Genomic DNA, 19,034 nt, shown 5'->3' with positions numbered 1-19,034 from the left:
GAAAAAAGTCATGTACTTCTTTCTAAGGACTGTGTTATATTTCTACTTATCCACACATATTTGTAAATGTACATAATATGACTATATATTTATATATTTGAATAATTTTATTCAAAAAATCCTTATCCTTTGTATTTCTGTATTACAAAGAAAACATTAAAAGCAAAAACTGTACACACCAAGTTCCATACTTATCTTCGTGGAACTTACACTGGACAGGTATTACATTTGCTCTAAAATTCAAGTAACTTTAATTTTTAGGTGGCTGTCCCTTGCATATGTAAAATCACAGAATTTAGTCATGCCAATATAGAGCAAAACAGGCATGCATTTGCAAGGATTTCAAATGCTAGAAATGAGAGTACCAAACTATAATAGCTGTTCATTTGGGTTGTCATTTCAAGAGACATAATGTATTGAAAACAATCATACCCATTTTAAAAAAAGAGCTGAAATAAAAGAGTCTAACTCCTAAAAAGACATAGCTGTTGAAATGTCAAGTAGCTGGTTCTACAAAAGAACTTGCTACTTAGGAAATCCACACAGGATAATTGCTTTTTCTCTGCTGACTAGAATCCTACTTCTGTTTAGAAGAAATAATATCAGCATTTTTTCAGTGTTAACTTTTGTCAGCTTATATAAAATGCAAATAATTTCTTAATATATTATAAACAGAAGATACAAGGTAAACAACACAAATTCTTAGACTCCATTAAAGAGAACTGAAAAGCTTGTTTAAGTCTTAAAACAAAGTATTATATTGTTATATATGATAAGGTACAGGATTCATATTTGTTTGCAACAGTCTATTTTAACAATCACTAAGCTAGAGTTCTTAATTTTGTACAAAACTAAATTTTGCACATCTAAGTTTTGAGCTACAGCAATCTAGAGGAAAGAGAGAGATGTGATTTTGATCACATCCTCTTAACGTCACTTATCCCATCCATTAATTTTTGCCTGACACAACGAAGTGGTGTTAATCCTTATATTGTGAAAAACTGTTTTCTCATCCTCATCCTATTAGCATAGGAATATAAACTTCTAGTTCCTGTCAAGTGAGTCTTTATTATAAAGATGATAGAATGTGAATGCATGTGAGTCTCTGTGATTTTGAAATATGTACCAAATACTGACTGCTAACAGTTTGGAATATTTATTAGTTGCTGTCATTAAAAATGCATTTTTTTTCTCCAAGAGTTTTTAAGTAAACAGTTTCAAAACGTTACTCCATCTGTCAATGTTTTTTGAAAATGGTACCAACCTTCTTTTTTATCTTCTGGAGTAATCTTCACTTTTGTATCTGTTATATCTTTGAATGAGGCCAGAAAAAGAACTACATCTCCTTTTTCATTCTTTATGGGAACAATATCCAGTAGGCACCAAAAAGGAGACCCTGCAACAGTGATAGAAATACAAATCAACCATTACCTTCTGTTTTTTCTACGGAAATCTCAATTGTTAATAAAAAAAAAAAAGCCCTTAGTGTTTTCTTCAATCCCACAACTCCCTCCATCTTAAAAATGTCAGTTTTCAGATTCCGTAAATTTCTATCCAATATGCATCTCTCTTCATTCCAAGGGAAATGCTTTTTCTGAAAAAAAGCAAAAAAAAAAAAAAAAAAAAAAGCAGTATTTTAAACAAAAACACTTGTCTGTGCTGAGACATTTCTGCTTACATCATTCAAACTGCATTTCTTCTTTGAACTTGTTGATGTTGAAGTATTCCACTTCATGAGAGATTGCCCCTTCCCACCCCCAGCACACACTGGTTCTTCAATAAAGACCTTTGTTTGGTATGAGTTTGCCAGAGGCTTACTTCATCAATTTAAAAAATCAAAGCTTGCCCAACAGAATGCTAAAATAAAAAAGATCAAAAATATCAAGTTTTGGGGAGCATGCATAGCCACTTGAACTTCGTATATTGCTGGCTGGTTGCAAATTAATACATCTATTTTAAACGCAGGTAGAATTAAAATTTATTCTCACAATACAACATTATACATCAATGTGAATGAGTGACTTAGAATCATTTGAAACCAAATAGATGACTATCACTAACATAATTTTGAGCAACAAATGAGTTTACAAATACAAATGAGTAGAATGCAATAAGAATTTGTTTGCATTAAGTACAGAAACAGGCAGAACTAATCTATGATGTTAAAAGTCAGGTTAATGGTTACTTTTGGAAAATTGTGATTAGAAAGGCACTCAGATCTGGGAGTGGTAGGATGCTGGTCAAGTTTTGTTACATGATTTTTATGCTGTTTACATAAGACTGCTCAGTTCTTAAATGCTTACATGTATTTTTCAGTATGCATGTCACATTTCAAAAAATATTTGAAGAAATAATCAAATTCAATTCAATTTTGAGCAAAAAACCACAAGAAATATCATTAAGATTCAAGTTCAAAATATAGTAGCCAAATGGTCTTGCCTAAAGCTTATTTTTCAACTTTTAAATATATTTTAAAATATGTATTTTAGGACTATGTAAAAAATAATGCACTATATTTCCTACTGAAAGGCATTCTGGACAGGAATATTTGAAAATGATGATGAAGTTGTTGTTGCTTTAAAATTAAACTATTAATCTATTCACACACAATTTTCCCTTATTTTCTTTTGATGAGGGAAAAAAGACTTCAATACTGTAAATTTTCATCTTATTTGGGTGTTGATTTCAAAGTCAGGGTATAAGACAAAAGTATAAGACAGTCAGAAATATCCTTGGTATTTTGATTTGTTTTGCATATGCTGTATTAGACTTCATAATTTCCAACACAGCTGATGTATTCATCCAGCCTTGAGATCTATCATTTTTTTCATTTTTTTCTTCAGTTGAATAGTGAAGCCATTACTTTATATTTAGGAGCCATCTGATATAAAGGTCATATTTTATCATAGCTGCTGCTGTATTTGTTTAAAATAATGGTTGGATTCATATGCAATAAATGTGTGTATGACATGCTGCTCTCATAAGTTCTGTATAAAACATAAATATTATACACTTTGCATGGAATATAATAAAATATACTTGTTCACTTGTTCCTCTGTTTTCTCCCAATAGTTTTAGAGTCCTTCTTCCTTCCTCCCTCCCCTCCCCTCCCCTCCCCTTCCCGTCGTTCTTTCTTTCATCTTTCTTTTTCTTTCCTTCTTTTCTTAGCCCTATGGTATCCCCTTTCATTCATCTGCCCCAATATCTATTCCATGGCAATCTCATTTCAATAGCTCATCACTAGGCTCTAGAAGACCCTGGATCTAACCATGTTTCTAACACTAACCAGCCATGAGACAAAAGGGAAGTCAATTAACCCACCTGGAACTTGGTTTCCTTCATTGTAACATTCTCAAATCCTTCACTCCAGTAGTGATTACAGTGACCCCCCAAAATGTTAGGATAATATATCAACTCAAATGTTTGAGATTCATGGAGAAGCCTCATAAGTGAGCTATATCCCTAACCAAAACACTGCTGTCCTCATCACCACAGAATGGCTCTTAATTCAAATTTTATCTGTGGTCACCATTTTGAATTGGGAGCCTTTGCTGTAGCTATGATAGAAACAAAAAGAGTCACCAGGCTAAACTCGTAATCAGACCTTAGAGAAAGTAATAGTGGGAACACAAAGAATGGTATGAAACTGACATTTTGGTTCACATTTCAAAGCATCTCTCTGTCAATTACCTTGCAAAAACATCACCAAATCATAACCAAGGCTATTAATTTTCCTGAAAATCTTTTATTTATGTATTCAGACAAGTATCAATATTGTCTCCAAAGAGCCTTTCCATAGGTGCACCAACGTATTTTGGAGAGGCAAAAGCACAACATGAGGTGAAAGCCAAGGAAATAGCTGTTGATATGGCAGTATTCACTGATCAGCCCTTGAGGCACAGCCATCATTTTACATTACATTGTGGAAGAACTGAAAGTTTACTTTGAGGTTTGTCTTTTAAGTTACAGTGATGTGATCACTGACATTTTATAAATTCAATAAAACTTCATTAATACAGATCTTTCTAAATTCAAGCTTTCGAATCATTTTACATGAATCAGGCTGAGGTCTACCTTCCCAGTGCCTATATGACAAAGTTTATTAGGGAAACAGTATAAAGGGCATAAAAACTGTTTCCTTTCCTCCCTCCTTCCCTTTTCTTCCCTTCCCTTCCCTTCCCACCCCTCCCTTCCCCTCCTCTCCTCCTCGCTCCCTCCCTCCTTCCTTCCTTCCTTCCTGGCTGCCTGCCTACCTAGCTTTCTCCTTCCCTCTCTCCTTCCCTCCCTCCTTCCCTCCCTCCTTTCTTTTTTCCTTTCAACTGCCCCTCCAGATTTATCAACACCAACAACCTTACAAATATAGCTTCAGGTATATTTATGCTTTTCTTTCTCAACTTTAGAAGAAAGCAAAGCATATACCGATTGTGTTTTCTTCTAGAAAGATAATAGATGCCAAAAGCTACAAATCATGTTCAATGCAAGACCCTTTACACTTAGCATGCTCACTTATCCTTTGCTTCTCTGCTTTCCTAAATCTTTACAGCAAGCCCCCTACCCTGGATCTCTAATGATACCTTCAACCTCTTATGAATGCAATAATTCAAGTTATTCTCCAGGATCTGGCTCTTCCTCACTTACCTGTGGACTCAATGATGATCAACTCTTCAGTCAAGAGCAATTCAGGCCCAGGTCCAGTGCAACAAATCTCTCTTAGGGCTAAAATGGGAAGCTGCAAGTCCCTCAGCCTCAAATTCAGAGATGTGAATGATTTTAAGAGCAGAGTTAGAGGGCAGACATTTCATGAAAAGTTTAACTCCTTCTTTATATAGCAGCAGTAATTATCATGTGGGTTGGAGAGTGCCAACACAGATGAGACTCTGACAGGATTTAGGTTAATGACACCTTTAATTTCTATGGATAAATACAGTTGCGGAGAGAAAACAAGGTTTTTACCTTACATGGGAAAATCTACTTTTGGAATTGAATAAACAGTTACACAAAAGCTTAAATCTGGTGGAGTATCCCTTGTCTCCATTTTTGTACTTTCTTTTTATTGATCGGGAAACAAGAATGCAGGATGATTTGACTTACTAATATTTTTGTTTGTTTATTTCTTTTTTTGAGGTAAAACTTACGTATATAGTTTACCACCTGTGCCTCTTTCGTGTTTAAGAGAAAGTCTTACTCTGTCACACAGGTGAGAGTGCAATGGCATGATCATAGCCTACTTTAGAATCAAGGAATCCTGCCACCTCAGCCTCCCAACTAGCTAGGACTACAGAGGTGCACCACCACACCTGGCTAGTTTTTAATTTTTTTGTAGAGATGGGGGTCTCACTATGTTTCCCAGGCTGGTCTCAAATTCTGGGCCTCAAGGGATCCTCCCACCTTGGACTCTCAAGCACTTGAATTACAGGCATAAGCTACCATGTGCAGCCCATTTTTACCATTTTTAAATGTACAGTTCAGTGGTAATAAATATTTTTATAGATATTTTTCCCTTCATCCCCTTGTCTCCCCTTCCTAGTCTAGGGTAACCAACAATCTATTCTCTATCTTCATAAGATCTACTTTTTTAGCTCCCAAATATGAATGAGAACATGGAATATTTATCTTTCTGTGCTTGGCTTATGTCACTCAACATAAGGTCCTCCAGTTCCATCAATGTTTCTGCAAATGACAGAATTTCATTCTTTTTTATGGCCAAATAATATTCCATTGTGTATATATACACCACACTTTGTCTATCCATCCCTTGATGAACACTTAGGTTGATTTCATAACTTGGATATTTTAAATAGTGCTGCAATAAATATGGGAGTACAGATATCCCTTTCATATATTGATTTCCTTTCTTTTGGATATATACCTCATAATGGAATTGCTGGATTATATGGAAGCTTTATTTGTGGGTTTTTGAGGACCATTCCGTACTGTTCTTCATAGTGGCTATACTAATTTTTGCTAATATTTATAACTGTAAGAGAACTCATATGCTTTCCAGGCACCATTAAAATATACTAGTCAATAGACAAAAACTAATAATAGCTAACTAATAATAATGTTTCTAGTGTGACTTCATGGTTTAATAACTGAATACAAGGAGATGTGGTATAAGGAAAATTGAGTTGTGAGTGGTCCCATTCTCTTTAATGACTGTGCTGTCATGATGGGAAATAGTTGCACTGCTCAATATAACACAATAGGTCAAAGTGAGACATAGAATCATTTTATGTTTTCTTGTTTCTAATATCAAGCAGGATTTTGAATAAATTTTTAATGATAAATATATGCCATCTTTATTTTTTGAAATTATAGCAACAATAACATAATATCCCAAGAGCATTAGTGTTATGTGACCTAAACATTTTCAGGTGTTCCTCCTACTTCACATTAGGTTTGATGAGTCTTATTTTCTGCAACCATTGTCTCAGTGCTACTTAAAGATAAAATAACAGGCTTGCCAGCTTTTAGAAGTTAGTCCAGAGAAGAATACACACACACACACACACACGCACACACTTGGGTGGGGGTGGGAAAAGGCTGAAGGTGAGGAAACAAGGCTGCTATGAATCATGGCTGGGTGATGGGACACTCATTTCCTTAGCAGAAAGAGTGGGGCAGTAATTCAGTCCTATCAGAATCTACCAGAAAGCTTTGTGAGTTGTCCCTCTTCTTTATATTTGCTACTGTTTTGTTCTGGTTTCAGTCATCTCTTGCCCACTTTTCCAAAGTATTCTTTCTGTCTCTAGTCTTCCTCCCATGCTGCTGTCAACAAGCTTGGAAAATACAGGATCCTGATGAAAAATACCTGAGGGCTTTTCACTGTTTGTTCAAATCAGCACAACATTCCAGATATTAATCAATATGGAAGGTGTATTTCAAGGGAATAGAAAATACAGGAGTGTGATGGACGTGCAAAGAGATAAATTTTAAAAACCTGTCATTTTACAAAGGAAGTAGAAGTTCCCTAGGATACCCAGAGCTGCTTCGCAAATAAGTGAAATAAGTGTCTACAGCACCCTCACCAGCTCTTCCTGATGTTTGTATTATCCTAACAGATGAAAGGAATGGTTCTTTAGAAAATACCAGGTAAAGGCTTCACCTTATCTGCAGTGAACATTTCTTCCAGGGACCATCTATCTACAGTGCAGTCCATATAGACTGTAAGTCTTTGCTCAGTCTTCACTGAATTTACGTTGGGTCAATACCGTTCCTCCAAATGCTCCAGGATACTAGTGAGGCAAAGTAAATGGTACTGGGGCCCTGATCCCTTGTGTAACAGGGCAGACAAGCATGGAGTAGACAGGAGATGAACTGAGAGACAGCTGTAGAGCTCCCTGAACTGGGTGGTGGCTAAGGACACCCTTCATGTCAATGCTTAATGAAAAATAAAACACATTGTGTTTCAAATTTCTTTTTGTGTTAAAAAAAGACGGGCAGAATACACATACAACATTGAATTGAAAAAAAGACTGGCAGAATACACATAAAATCCACAATGGTAGATTGTGAATTATTGTTTAATGTCCTTTTCTTCACAGGATCTTTATTTTCAAGTTTTTCAGAATAAGCATGAAGAAATACATAGTGGGATTCTGTCAACTCCAGTGATGTGGGGTGGAGATGTAACGAGTTCAAAACTGGAGCAATAAGAATGATGAGGTCATATTTCTAGGGAAAATTTTTTTATATATATTCTTGATAATTTGAAATACAAGTTCTAATGGATACTTCCATTTCAAACTTTTGAAAGAAGTGTTAAGTCAGAATATCTGACAGAGAGAGAGGAGGGAAGGAATGGAAGAGAAGGGAAGGGAAAGGAAAGGAAGGGAAGGAAAATCAAGTTATGCTTAAAATGATGAAAACATGCCAAGTTTTTATCCTCTTTTCATTTTGATCCAAGTTACCTTTCTCCTTAAATAAAAGTACTTTATTCATTTCCCAGGTGTATGTATATCCACTTCTCAGGAATCTCAAATAATTAGGAACAAGAGGAGCCTGGAAACTTCAGGCACAAAAATATCCCCCAGACATGATTTAGTCAATATGTCCAGTATCCTTGTTCAACAAATTAACTGGGGTTATTGACCAGCAGAACTAATACTTGCTTTAAGAAAACCCATGGTAAACACAGATAATTCTTACCTACAATTGAAAGTATTTTTCATGTACAGTTAAACACAAATTTAGCAGTTACAGTTTTATAGGAGGAAATGGAAAAATTGAGTATAGTCCAATGAGAAACAGAGATCAAGAGGCCCTGAAAATAACACACACAGCAAAGACCTAGTGAGATTGAGTGTGTATTATGTGCTAACATAGTAACTATTAAGAGTGTATTACGTGCCAACATTGTGCAACGTGTCTTGCATGTATTATATCTAAATTTCCCACTGATCAACCTGATCAACATTTTACTGCACTGAACTATATTTTAGAATTGTAGAGATTGAGATGTGTAGTATTTTTTTCAGGTCACATGACAGTCCTGTAAATTTAATTTAAATTAATTTAAATTTAAACTTGAATTTAAATTTAAACACAAGTTGAGTTTAAACACAAGTCTGGGTTTTGATTTTCTAATTTTGCTTTACTATTAATGTAATATTCTGGGAATGATCCTCTTCCATGGACAATGTTTTAAATATTAAGTTTCAAGTCAATTTAATTCTATTTCGACACATCCTATAGGACATGATTATACATATGCTTTTTAAAAAAATCCTATTTTAAGAGAAAAAGGTGCAGTAAAGCCTTTTTATAATAAAAAGAATTTCACTCTTAAACCAAGAATAAGAGTAGAACCACTATTTACAACAAGATTCAGCTATTTAGTTTAAGACTGAAAAAATCCTTTGTTAAGGTATATGTGGTGTTAATTTTTAAATTTGCTTGAGTATCCAGTGAGAATAGGATCAGAAAAACACCACTGGTGCAGCTGCCAGTCCCAGGTTGAGATAGAGAAAATGTACTTATAAAAGCTTTGTGATTACAATATCTAAGTGTAATTACTTAGGTTGCTAATGCACGTGGCACCATATTCTGACTTCAGTCACAAAGCTTCTGCATGCCTCTGCCTCCCAGTATGTTTCTGCTTCTTGCTCTTAGGGAGCTTTAGAAATAGTTTTCTGTATACCATGGCAGCTCTGTGTAGGATGCATAGCAACATCCTCTGGATTCATCTTCTAAAACTGGAAATAACAAAGAGAATTGAGCCCCAATCAACGTCTGAGTCACGACTCTATCTTTTCAATGATCTTTTGGAGAAAAGAAGGCCAGATGTGATGGACAATTGGTAGTGAGCAGAAAAATGTCTGATCTGACAGGTTTGGTTTTATGACTGCTACTTCTAAGCCACCTCTTTCTAAGAACAAGGCACTGAAACAAACTCACTCTCTTGATACTTTAAGAAAAGCAATTTAAAATTTCTTCAAACTTGCAATTGTTCAGTGAGAAAGAACTTGCTTTAAATGAGAATTGGAGGATTAAGTTAACCCTCTCTAATTGCACAAGGCTTTAGTTGGAGGAATCTATGTCCTTTGCAGAGCAATGAGAATAATTGTTGGTGCCAATAAACATAATGTCTATATGAACTCAGCATTGTTATGAGGATCTGGGACTCTGGGATTATCTAGTTTAGGATCCAAAAGAAAACATTTGGAAATTACATTGCAAGCATTTGGACATAAAGTTATTCATTCATTCAGTGGATATGTATTGAGTGCCTGCAATGGCAGGCACTCTTGTTAACTCTTTGGATACATCAGTGAGCAAAACAGAATGGACTTTGTCTTATCCCTGAAAGGACTTATATTTTAATTGAAGTGAAAAAAAAATTATAAATGCACTGTATTAGTAAATTATATAGTTTATTAGAAGGTCTTAAATGCTATAAGAAAATAGAAAAGGAGAGCAGGGTAAAAGGAGAAATGTAGGAAAGTGTGAAAGAAGAGGGTGTAGAATTGTGGCATGACGTTCTTAAAGAATTATTCATGAAAATGCTACTTAATGTTGCTTTTGAATATTAATGAGCTATTTGTGTGTTAGTCCAGGTCTTCTTAGAAGCAAACTATGAGAAGACCATGATGCAGTTTTGATGTCAAGTGAAGGAGAGAAGAGGGAAGAAAAACTGAATGAAAGGAAGTGTCTAGATTGCAGCACAGTTCTAAGCAGTTCCTCATTTCCCAGGAGCAGACCTGTCTAGCAACCCTGCCTCACTCAGTCATTGGCTGGAAGCAGCCCATGAAAACTTTGGCCAATCTGGTGACGCATTTCAGAGGAACACAGCTAGAGCCACCAGCCAAATACTCTCCTGTAACCAGAGATAAGAGAGGCACATTCTGAGTTGACACAATCAGTATATTTTACCTCTTATATTTTTGGCAGAATATCATCTGTGTCCCCTTCTCTTGTTGCACCTCCAAATTTTACTGGGGACCAAACCTCCTATCTGCACGCAGACTTGGTAGAACCATCCAGTGCTCTGCAAACCCTCACTGAAGGAATGGGCAAATCGTCTAAAAGGAAACAATCAGTCTTTCTCTTCTGTTAATTTTAATCTTGATTTCATGAATCCAAGGTCAAAAATTAAGGAATTATGTTCATTCAATAATGAAGCCTGAAAAACATTTCCAATCATTCTTGCTACCTAGGCCTTATAGAACCCTATTACTTTTTGTCTTTTTCAAGGCTTAGATTCTCATTAATTTATTTGATTCGATGTTATGCCATATGTTTTTCAGTAAATTATTATTATTATTTTTTTTTCTTTTACTTTATGTTCTGGGGTACATGTGCAGGTCATGTAGGGTTGTTGCATAGGTGCATACTATATCCGGCATTTCTTCCCATGTTATCCCTCCTCACCTTTCCTACCCCTGCTGTCCCTCTCCTAGCCCCCCCAACTGTCCCCAGTGTGTAATGCTCCTCTCCTTGAGTCCATGTGTTCTCATTGTTCAACATGCACTTATGAGTGAGAACATGGAGTGTTTGCTTTTCTGTTCTTGTGTCAGTTTGCTGAGAATGATGGTTTCCAGAATCATCCAAGTCCCTACAAAGGGAACGAACTCATCGTTTCTTACGGCTGCATAGTATTCCATGGTGTGTATGTGCCACATTTTCTTTGTCCAGTCTATCACTGATGGGCATTTGGGTTGGTTCCAGGTCTTTGCTATTGTAAACAGGGCTGCAATGAACATACGTGTGCATGTGTCTTTATAGTAGAACGATTTATAGTTCTTTGGGTATATACCCAGTAATGAGATTGCTAGGTCAAATGGGATTTCTATTTATAGGTCATTAAGAAATCGCCACATTGTCTTCCACAGTGGTTGAACTAGTTTACACTCCCACCAATTGTGTAAGAGTGTTCCTATTTCTCCACATCCTCTCCAGCATCTGTTGTCTCCAGATTTTTTAATGATCACCATTCTAACTGGTGTGAGGTGATATCTCAATGTGCAAATCTTTTGATTTGCACTTCTCTAATGACCAGTGATAATGAGCATTTTTTATCATGTTTGTTGGCCTCATATACGTCTTCTTTTGAAAAGTGTCTCTTCATATCCTTCGCCCACTTTTGAATGGGGTTGTTTTTTTCTTGTATATCTGTTTTAGTTCTCTGTAGATTCTGGTTATTAGCCCTTTGTCAGATGAGTAGACTGCAAAATTTTTTTCCCATTCTGTTGGTTGCCAGTTCATTCTAATGATGGTTTCTTTTGCTGTACAGAAGCTCTGAATTTTAATTAGATCCCATTTGTCTATCTTGGCTTTTGTTGCCATTGTTTTTGGTGTTTTAGTCATGAAGTCCTTGCCTATGCCAACGTCCTGGATGATTTTGCCTACATTTTCTTCTAGTGATTTTATGGTGTTAGGTTTTATGTTTAAATCTTTAATCCATCTGGAGTTAATTTTAGTATAAAGTGACAGGAAGGGGTCCAGTTTCTGCTTTCTGCACATTGCTAGCCAGTTTTCCCAATACCATTTATTAAACATGGAGTCCTTTCCCCATTGCTTATTTTTTCAGGTTTTTCGAAGATCACATGGTTGCAGATGTGTGGTGTTGCTTCTGAGGCCTCCGTTCTGTTCTGTTGGTCTATGTCTCTGTTTTGGTACCAGTACCATGCTGTTTTGATTACTGTAGCTTGTAGTATAGTTTGAAGTCTGGCAGTGTGATGCCTCTGGCTTTGTTCTTTTTGCTGAGGATTGTTTTGGCTATGCGGGCTCTCTTGTGATTCCATATGAAGTTTAAAGTGTTTTTTTCCCCAGTTCTGTGAAGAAGGTCATTGGTAGCTTGATGGGGATAGTGTTGAATCTATAAATTACTTTGGGCAGTATGGCCATTTTCACAATATTGATTCTTCCTAACCATGAGCATGGGATGTTTTTCCATCTGTTATGTCCTCTCTTATTTCGTTGAGCAGTGGTTTGTAGTTCTCCTTGAAGAGGTCCTTTACATCCTTTGTTAGTTGTATTCCTAGGTATTTTATTCTCTTTGTAGCAATTGTGAATGGGAGTTTGCTCTTGATTTGGCTGTTTGTCTGTTATTGGTATATAGGAATGCTTGTGATTTCTGCACATTGATGTTGTATCCTGAGACTTTGCCGAAGCTGCTTAACAGTTTGAGAAGATTTTGTGCTGAGACAATGCGGTCTTCTAAATATACAATCATGTCATCTGCAAATAGAGACAATTTGACTTCCTCCTTTCCTAATCGAATACCCTTTATTTCTTTTTCTTGCCTGATTGCTCTGGCTAGAACTTCCAATACTATATTGAATAGGAGTGGTGACAGAGTGCATCCTTTTCTAGTGCCTGATTTCAAAGGGAATTCTTCCAGCTTTTGCCTGTTCAGTATGATATTGGCTGTAGGTTTGTCATATATAGCTTTTATCATTTTATGATACATTCTGTCGACACCTAGTTTATTGACAACTTTTAGCATGAAGGTCTATTGAATTTTGTCAAAGGCCTTCTCTGCATCTATTGAGATAATCATGTGGTTTTTGTCTTTGGTTCTGTTTATGTGATGGATTACATTTATGGACTTGCAAATGTTGAGCCAGCATTGCATCCCTGGGATAAAGCCTACTTGATTGTGATCAATAAGCTTTTTGGTGTGCTGTTGCATTCGGTTTGCCAGTATTTTATTGAAGATTTTTGCGTTGATGTTCATCATGGATATTGGCCTGAAGTTTTCTTTTTTAGTTGAGTCTTTGCTTGGTTTTGATATCAGGATGATGTTGGTCTCATAAAATGAGTTAGGGAGGATTCTCTCTCTCTCTTATTTTTTTTTTTTTTCTGGAATTATAGGCATGAGCCACTGCAGCCAGCTGGAGGAGCTTTTTTATTACGTGACATGGGTCTGCATCATGAACTGGGGTAAACTGAGCTTCTGAATCAAGAAGCTGGGCGATACATGGAAAGTCTTGAGGCAGAAAGAGGACCCCAAGCACAAAGGCTCTGGCACCCACCAAGAAAGGTGACCTGTGAACACCATGCCAGGCACCAGTGGAAGAGGGCTGAAGGAGTGTTGAGTGTAAAGCTCCTCAAAGTTTCTTTCTTTTTTTTTTTTTTTAAGAAAGAGAGAAAGAAAGAAAGAGAAAGAATAAAAAAAAAAGAAAAAGAAAAAAAAAGAATGAAGGAGAGGAAGAAAGAGGAAGAGGAAGAGGGAGAGAGAACAGGGGTGTTGCTTTATTGCCCGGGGTAGAATGCAGTCTAAAAATGGGTATGCCTTAATTGTGTTTAATAATAGAGACATAAAAAAAATGAGGGAAGAAAATAATTAACAAGCAGCCAACCAATATTTCATTTAAACCTATAAATAGGTGTGATATGGTACTGATAAGAGTGTATATTTTGTGTATTTAAAGTGGAGAGTTCTATAAATGTTAATTAAGTCTACTTGTTCTGGATTTGAGTTCAAGTCTTGGATATCGATGTTAACTTTCTGTCTCAGTGATCTGTCTAATATTGATGTTGAAGTCTCCCACTATTATTGTGTGGAAGTCCAAGTCTCTTGATAAGTCTTATATATCTGGGTATTCCTGTATTGGGTGCGTATGTATCTAGTATCTTTAGCTCTTCTTGTTACATTGATCCTTTTATTTATTTATTTATTTTTTTTTTTTTGAGACAGAGTTTCACTCATGTTACCCAGGCTGGAGTGCAATGGCGCGATCTCGGCTCACTGCAACCTCCGCCTCCCGGGTTCAGGCAATTCTCCTGCCTCAGCCTCCTGAGTAGCTGGGATTACAGGCACGCACCACCATGCCCAGCTAATTTTTTGTATTTTTAGTAGAGACGGGGTTTCACCGTGTTGACCAGGATGGTCTCGATCTCTTGACCTCGTGATCCACCCGCCTCGGCCTCCCAAAGTGCTGGGATTACAGGCTTGAGCCACCGCGCCCGGCCACATTGATCCTTTTATTATGTAATATCCTTCTTTGCTTCTTTTGATCTTTGTTGCTTAACATCTATTTTATCAGCAAAAATTGCAACTCGTCTTGCCTTCTCTTTTTATTTCATTGAGTTGGTCTTCAATCTCTGTTATCCTTTCTTCTGCTTGATCGATTTGGCTGTTAAAACTTGTGTTTGCTTCATGTAGTTCTCATGCTGTGTTTTTCAACTCCATCAAGTCGTTTATGTTCTTCTCTAAGCTGGTTATTCTAGTTAGCATTTCGTCTAAACATTTTTCAAGGTTTTGGTTTCTTTGCATTGTGTTAGAACATGTTCCTTTAGCTCAGAAAAGTTTGTTATTATCCACCTTCTGAAGCCTGTTTCTGTCAATGCATTGCACTCTTTCTCGGTCATGTTGTGTTCCTGTGTTGTTGAGGAGTTGTGATCTCTTGAAGGAGAAGAGGTGTTTTGGTCTTTGATGGTTCGTCTTTTTTGCGCTGTTTTTTCCCCATCTTCATGGATTTTCCTGTGTTTTTTGTTAAAACCTGAGGCCTAGTCCCACCCCTTTAATGGTGCACTATGTCCTTCCTCCACAGGGCTGAATCATTCAGGGTTCAGCTCAGACTGTGGCACTGGCTGCACAGCCCGCGAGAATTAGTGCTTCAGCCCTCTGGGGTTTGTAGGGGAGGGTAGGGACTCTACCAGCTGCTGCGTCTGCCCTCCCACCTTCAGCTCCCTCTTTCTCCAGGTAGGGAAAGGGGGCAATAGGATCTACAGGCTCTCCTGGCTGGTTTATGGCTTATGCATTTCCTTAGATCTGTGCACCAATCAGGGGCACTGACCTGGATTATTATTCAACTCTGCACTTATAATTCCTGGCACTTGACTGGCAAAGATCCCCTGTTCTGTGTATTGCTGAGGCTTTGGGGGAAGCGCTGTATCTGGACGGGAATACCAGAGAGGGATCCTCTGACTCACCAGTCAGATGCACTTTTTGGATGAAGTGGCACCCCTCCCCGCCTTGGTCTGCCCTGCCTCGGTTTTGCTCACTGTCGGACCAGACCAGTTGAAATGCACCTGGTACCTTGGTTGGAGCTAGGAGATCTGTGGATTTCTGCATCTCTCTCATTGTGTATTGTGCACCGGAGTTGTGTCTATTTGGCCATCTTGGCTCCAATCCTCAGTAAATTATTATTTTTGCTTAAGATAATTAGAACCAATTTGTGTTTCTTCTAAAAAACACTAAATACAAAATTGTATCTTAAGAAAAGAAGAATCAAGATGTAACAGGAACGTACAGGATTTGAATGGTGTTGCATGTGGTCAAGTCACTGGATTTATCTTCTAAGACTGGAAATAACAGTCATTTACTTTGCCATTTACTTGCTGAATATTCTCAGGTATAATTTTTCACCTGTTCATACTACATCTGCATACTGGGTATATGGCTAATTTTCACGGTTAAATGCTTTGAGGAGGCCAGGTTTAAGAGCTAGCTTTGAAGTATTATATGCATTTTAAATAGTTATATCAAAAATAATCATGGACAAATATGGTTTAGTTTTAATACATCTTAAAGTTAGGTGGTGGTATAAAGTGGATATTTGTTGCAATAATCTTTCTTTTGTGTACGTATAAAACATTTCATTTTTTAAATGAAGGAAACATATCATACATACACTTTAAAAATGAAGAATTCAGTGTTTCTTTGAACATCTAATATAATATTAAGTTGCAATGTACAAAGTCATTTCAGATTGCTCGAGTTAAAAAGAATTGTAGAGATGATGAGATGGAACTATTTATTGTAAAGCTAAAAATCATGAGTTCAGAGTGGTTCAGTAAACTGAGGTCAAAAATGTTAATTGTTAGAAGACTTAGAACTAGACCTCAAATCATATGACTCTCAGTTTCACAAGCTTTCTGCCAAAACATACTGCATTTCAACATATGTTAAAGAATTTACCAAAGGAATAATTATCACAGGAGTGAACAATCTATTTTTGATATCTTAAAAAGGTAAAATTATGCTTCTATGTATTGCTGTTATTTTATTGATAACATAAGCTAGGACATGTAACAAATTCAACATTGATCAAGTCCTTTTTAAGAAGTTAGTTTCAGAATTAGAATTTGTGTTTAAAATGTTAGACAAATACTGTGAAATGAATGAAAAATACATTCTATGTAAGAAAGCAGAAATACTGAGATGAGAATTTAGAAATAAGAAAAGAAGTAAAAAGAAATGGTTAAGGATTTCATGACAATTCTTCAGCATATAAATATATGATTACAGTTTTAGGTGGCAATTTGGCACTTTCCAAGAATATGCAGACAACAAACATACTGAACATTTCATCCATTGTGCAAACTAAACTCTTAACGAAGACTTGTGAACACTGTGCCAGATTGCCCTGAGTCACAACTTGGCAGACATGTGAGGCAAAACAGACATCTTCCTCAACTTACTGTTTCTCTCCTAAAATAAAAGGGACACCTCACCAGAACTTGAAGCCAAAACCTGGTGACCAGATAGGCATCATGGTACTCAGACTACTCAGGTGAGGTATCAGGGCCAATAAGCATATCCTTGCATTACTCAGCAGACACCTGCTCTAAGAAATCTTTTTGTGAAAAAATAAATTTGTGCAAAATATTTTCCCATATGATTATAGGCGTTTTCCTACAACAGAAATACATCTCATTTTTTAAAATTGCATTTTAGGTTTTGGGGTACATGTGAAGAACATGCAAGATTGTTGCATAGGTACACACATGGCAGTGTGATTTGCTGCCAAGAAGTGAAAATTTATAATTCTTCTAAATTGTGAGGGTTCTAACTGGATATGCAACCTAACAGATTTGGTTATTCATCTTCAAAGGTCAGCAAACTTGTTCTATAGAGGACCAGAAGGTAAATATTTTTGGCTTTACAGCTCATATGGTCTCTCTCTCAACTACTCAACTTTGCTGTTGGTGAATAGACAATACATTAAAAACTGAGCATGGCTGTTTACCAGTAAAACTTCATTTACAAAAACAGGCATCCTGCCAGATACAGGTCATAATTTGCCAATACTGATGTAGAAGCCTAAAGATTACTGGACACTAGGAGTTAATTCTTGATTCTTTGGAGATTTAAGAAGACTGTATACTACCAAAGTATTTAAGAAGCACTGTTTGTTGGTGCAAAAATCATATAGACAGTTTTTCTTGAGGAGCCTAGACTATGTCATAGAGGTGTCTTGTAAAAGATCATCCAATCAGACAACACTATTTTCCTAAATAAAGGCTAGTCATTTTCTTTCCAATTTGATAATTAGTGTACACTTAATTATCCTTTACTTGAAAAATAGGTGTCCAGGAGTGATGGCTCACGCCTGTAATCCCAGCACTTTGGGAGGCCAATCACCTGTGGTCGAGAGTTTGACATCAGCCTGACCAACATGGAGAAACCCCATCTTTACTAAAAATACAAACATTAGCTGGGTATGGTGGCACATGCCTGTAATCTCAGCTACTTGGGAGGCTGAGGCAGGAGGATCGCTTGAACTCAGGACGCAGAGGTTGCAGTGAGCTGAGATCATGCCATTGCACTCCAGCCTAGGTAACAAAAGTGAACCTCTGTATCAAAAAGGAAAGAAAAAAAAAGGAAAGGAAAGGAAAGGAGAAAGGAAAGGAAAGGAAGAGAAAAATAGGCTTGGCCATCAGTGACCTAGTGGGATCTCTGACAAGGCTTTTACTTCAAAATCCATGAACAGAAGCTGCTTTGGGAATGATGGTATTGAGTAGGAGCTTTCTGAGCTGCATCACAAAGCAAAAGACAGGTAAATCAGGAGTCTAAAGAAGTGAAATGGAGATTGTGGTCTGAGTCTATAGTCAGACCAAAGCAACTAGAAGGTTAAAAATGTGAGAAATGTTCACTCTGGCTATCTCTTATATGTATGAAAAAAAATAGGTACTTTAAAAAAATCTTTATAGACATTATACAGAGTGTAAAAATCTTAGGCAGTCAATGACTTTTTTTAACCTCAAAACACATTCTGAGTTTATGTTTTTTCTTTTAACAGTATATTTTCTTAGTAGCCTTATTAACAAGGTTTCTTTTACTGTTTTAGTCCTCGTATATTTCTGAAAAAGTATTTTTTAAATATATTTTTATATTTATATATATATATTTTATATATTTTTATATTATATATAACATATATATACTTTTAAATAAACATGATGTTTCAAAAGGTAATTTAAGGGACTCAAAATTGAGAAATTCTGGGCAAGTAAAGACTTCAAGAAAAATTGTTCTCCTTATCATAGAGGAAATCAGCTCTCCAGTGACAACCTGCTTGTACTGGCAATGGTAGAGATGGTCCAAGTTATAAGTTACTTTTTTCACCTGAAGTCATTTTTTCATAATGATGCTTCTCAGATCTTATCAACAGTGCTCTTGAATTAGTACATGCATAAACACATGTAAACCAAAATCCACACCCTAGTTGGTCATCTTTTCTAATTTCAAAACATATATATCTATACATACAACAGAGTATATATATATATAGATACATACAACAGAGTATAAAAAGTCAGATTAACTTTGGGAGGCCGAGGCGGGTGGATCACGAGGTCAAGAG

At 36.5% G+C, this 19,034-nt stretch overlaps 1 protein-coding gene across 2 annotated transcripts in view; it reads right to left on the bottom strand.

Annotated features, from left to right (window-relative positions):
* Nucleotides 1-19,034, bottom strand: part of KCNH8 (potassium voltage-gated channel subfamily H member 8) — a 340,790-nt gene that overhangs the window by 197,536 nt on the left and 124,220 nt on the right. Inside the window, exons 1-2 of one of the 2 annotated variants that reach the window (XM_032267473.1) lie at nt 17,606-17,610; nt 1,265-1,396 (exon numbers count right to left, since the gene is read on the bottom strand). Coding sequence is in view for 1 of the 2 variants with exons in the window: in XM_032267464.1 (XP_032123355.1) it covers nt 1,265-1,396 (132 nt within the window). In the remaining variant the exon portion in view is untranslated. Of the gene's footprint in view, nt 1-1,264; nt 1,397-17,605; nt 17,611-19,034 lie in introns of those variants that run through there. The other variant, XM_032267464.1, reaches the window with a different exon arrangement.

The sequence above is a fragment of the Sapajus apella genome, unplaced genomic scaffold, assembly GCF_009761245.1.
Source record: "Sapajus apella isolate SASKATOON/1434 unplaced genomic scaffold, GSC_monkey_1.0 scaffold4, whole genome shotgun sequence".
NCBI lineage: Eukaryota > Metazoa > Chordata > Mammalia > Primates > Cebidae > Sapajus > Sapajus apella.
This window is presented reverse-complemented; position numbering and strand designations above follow the sequence as displayed.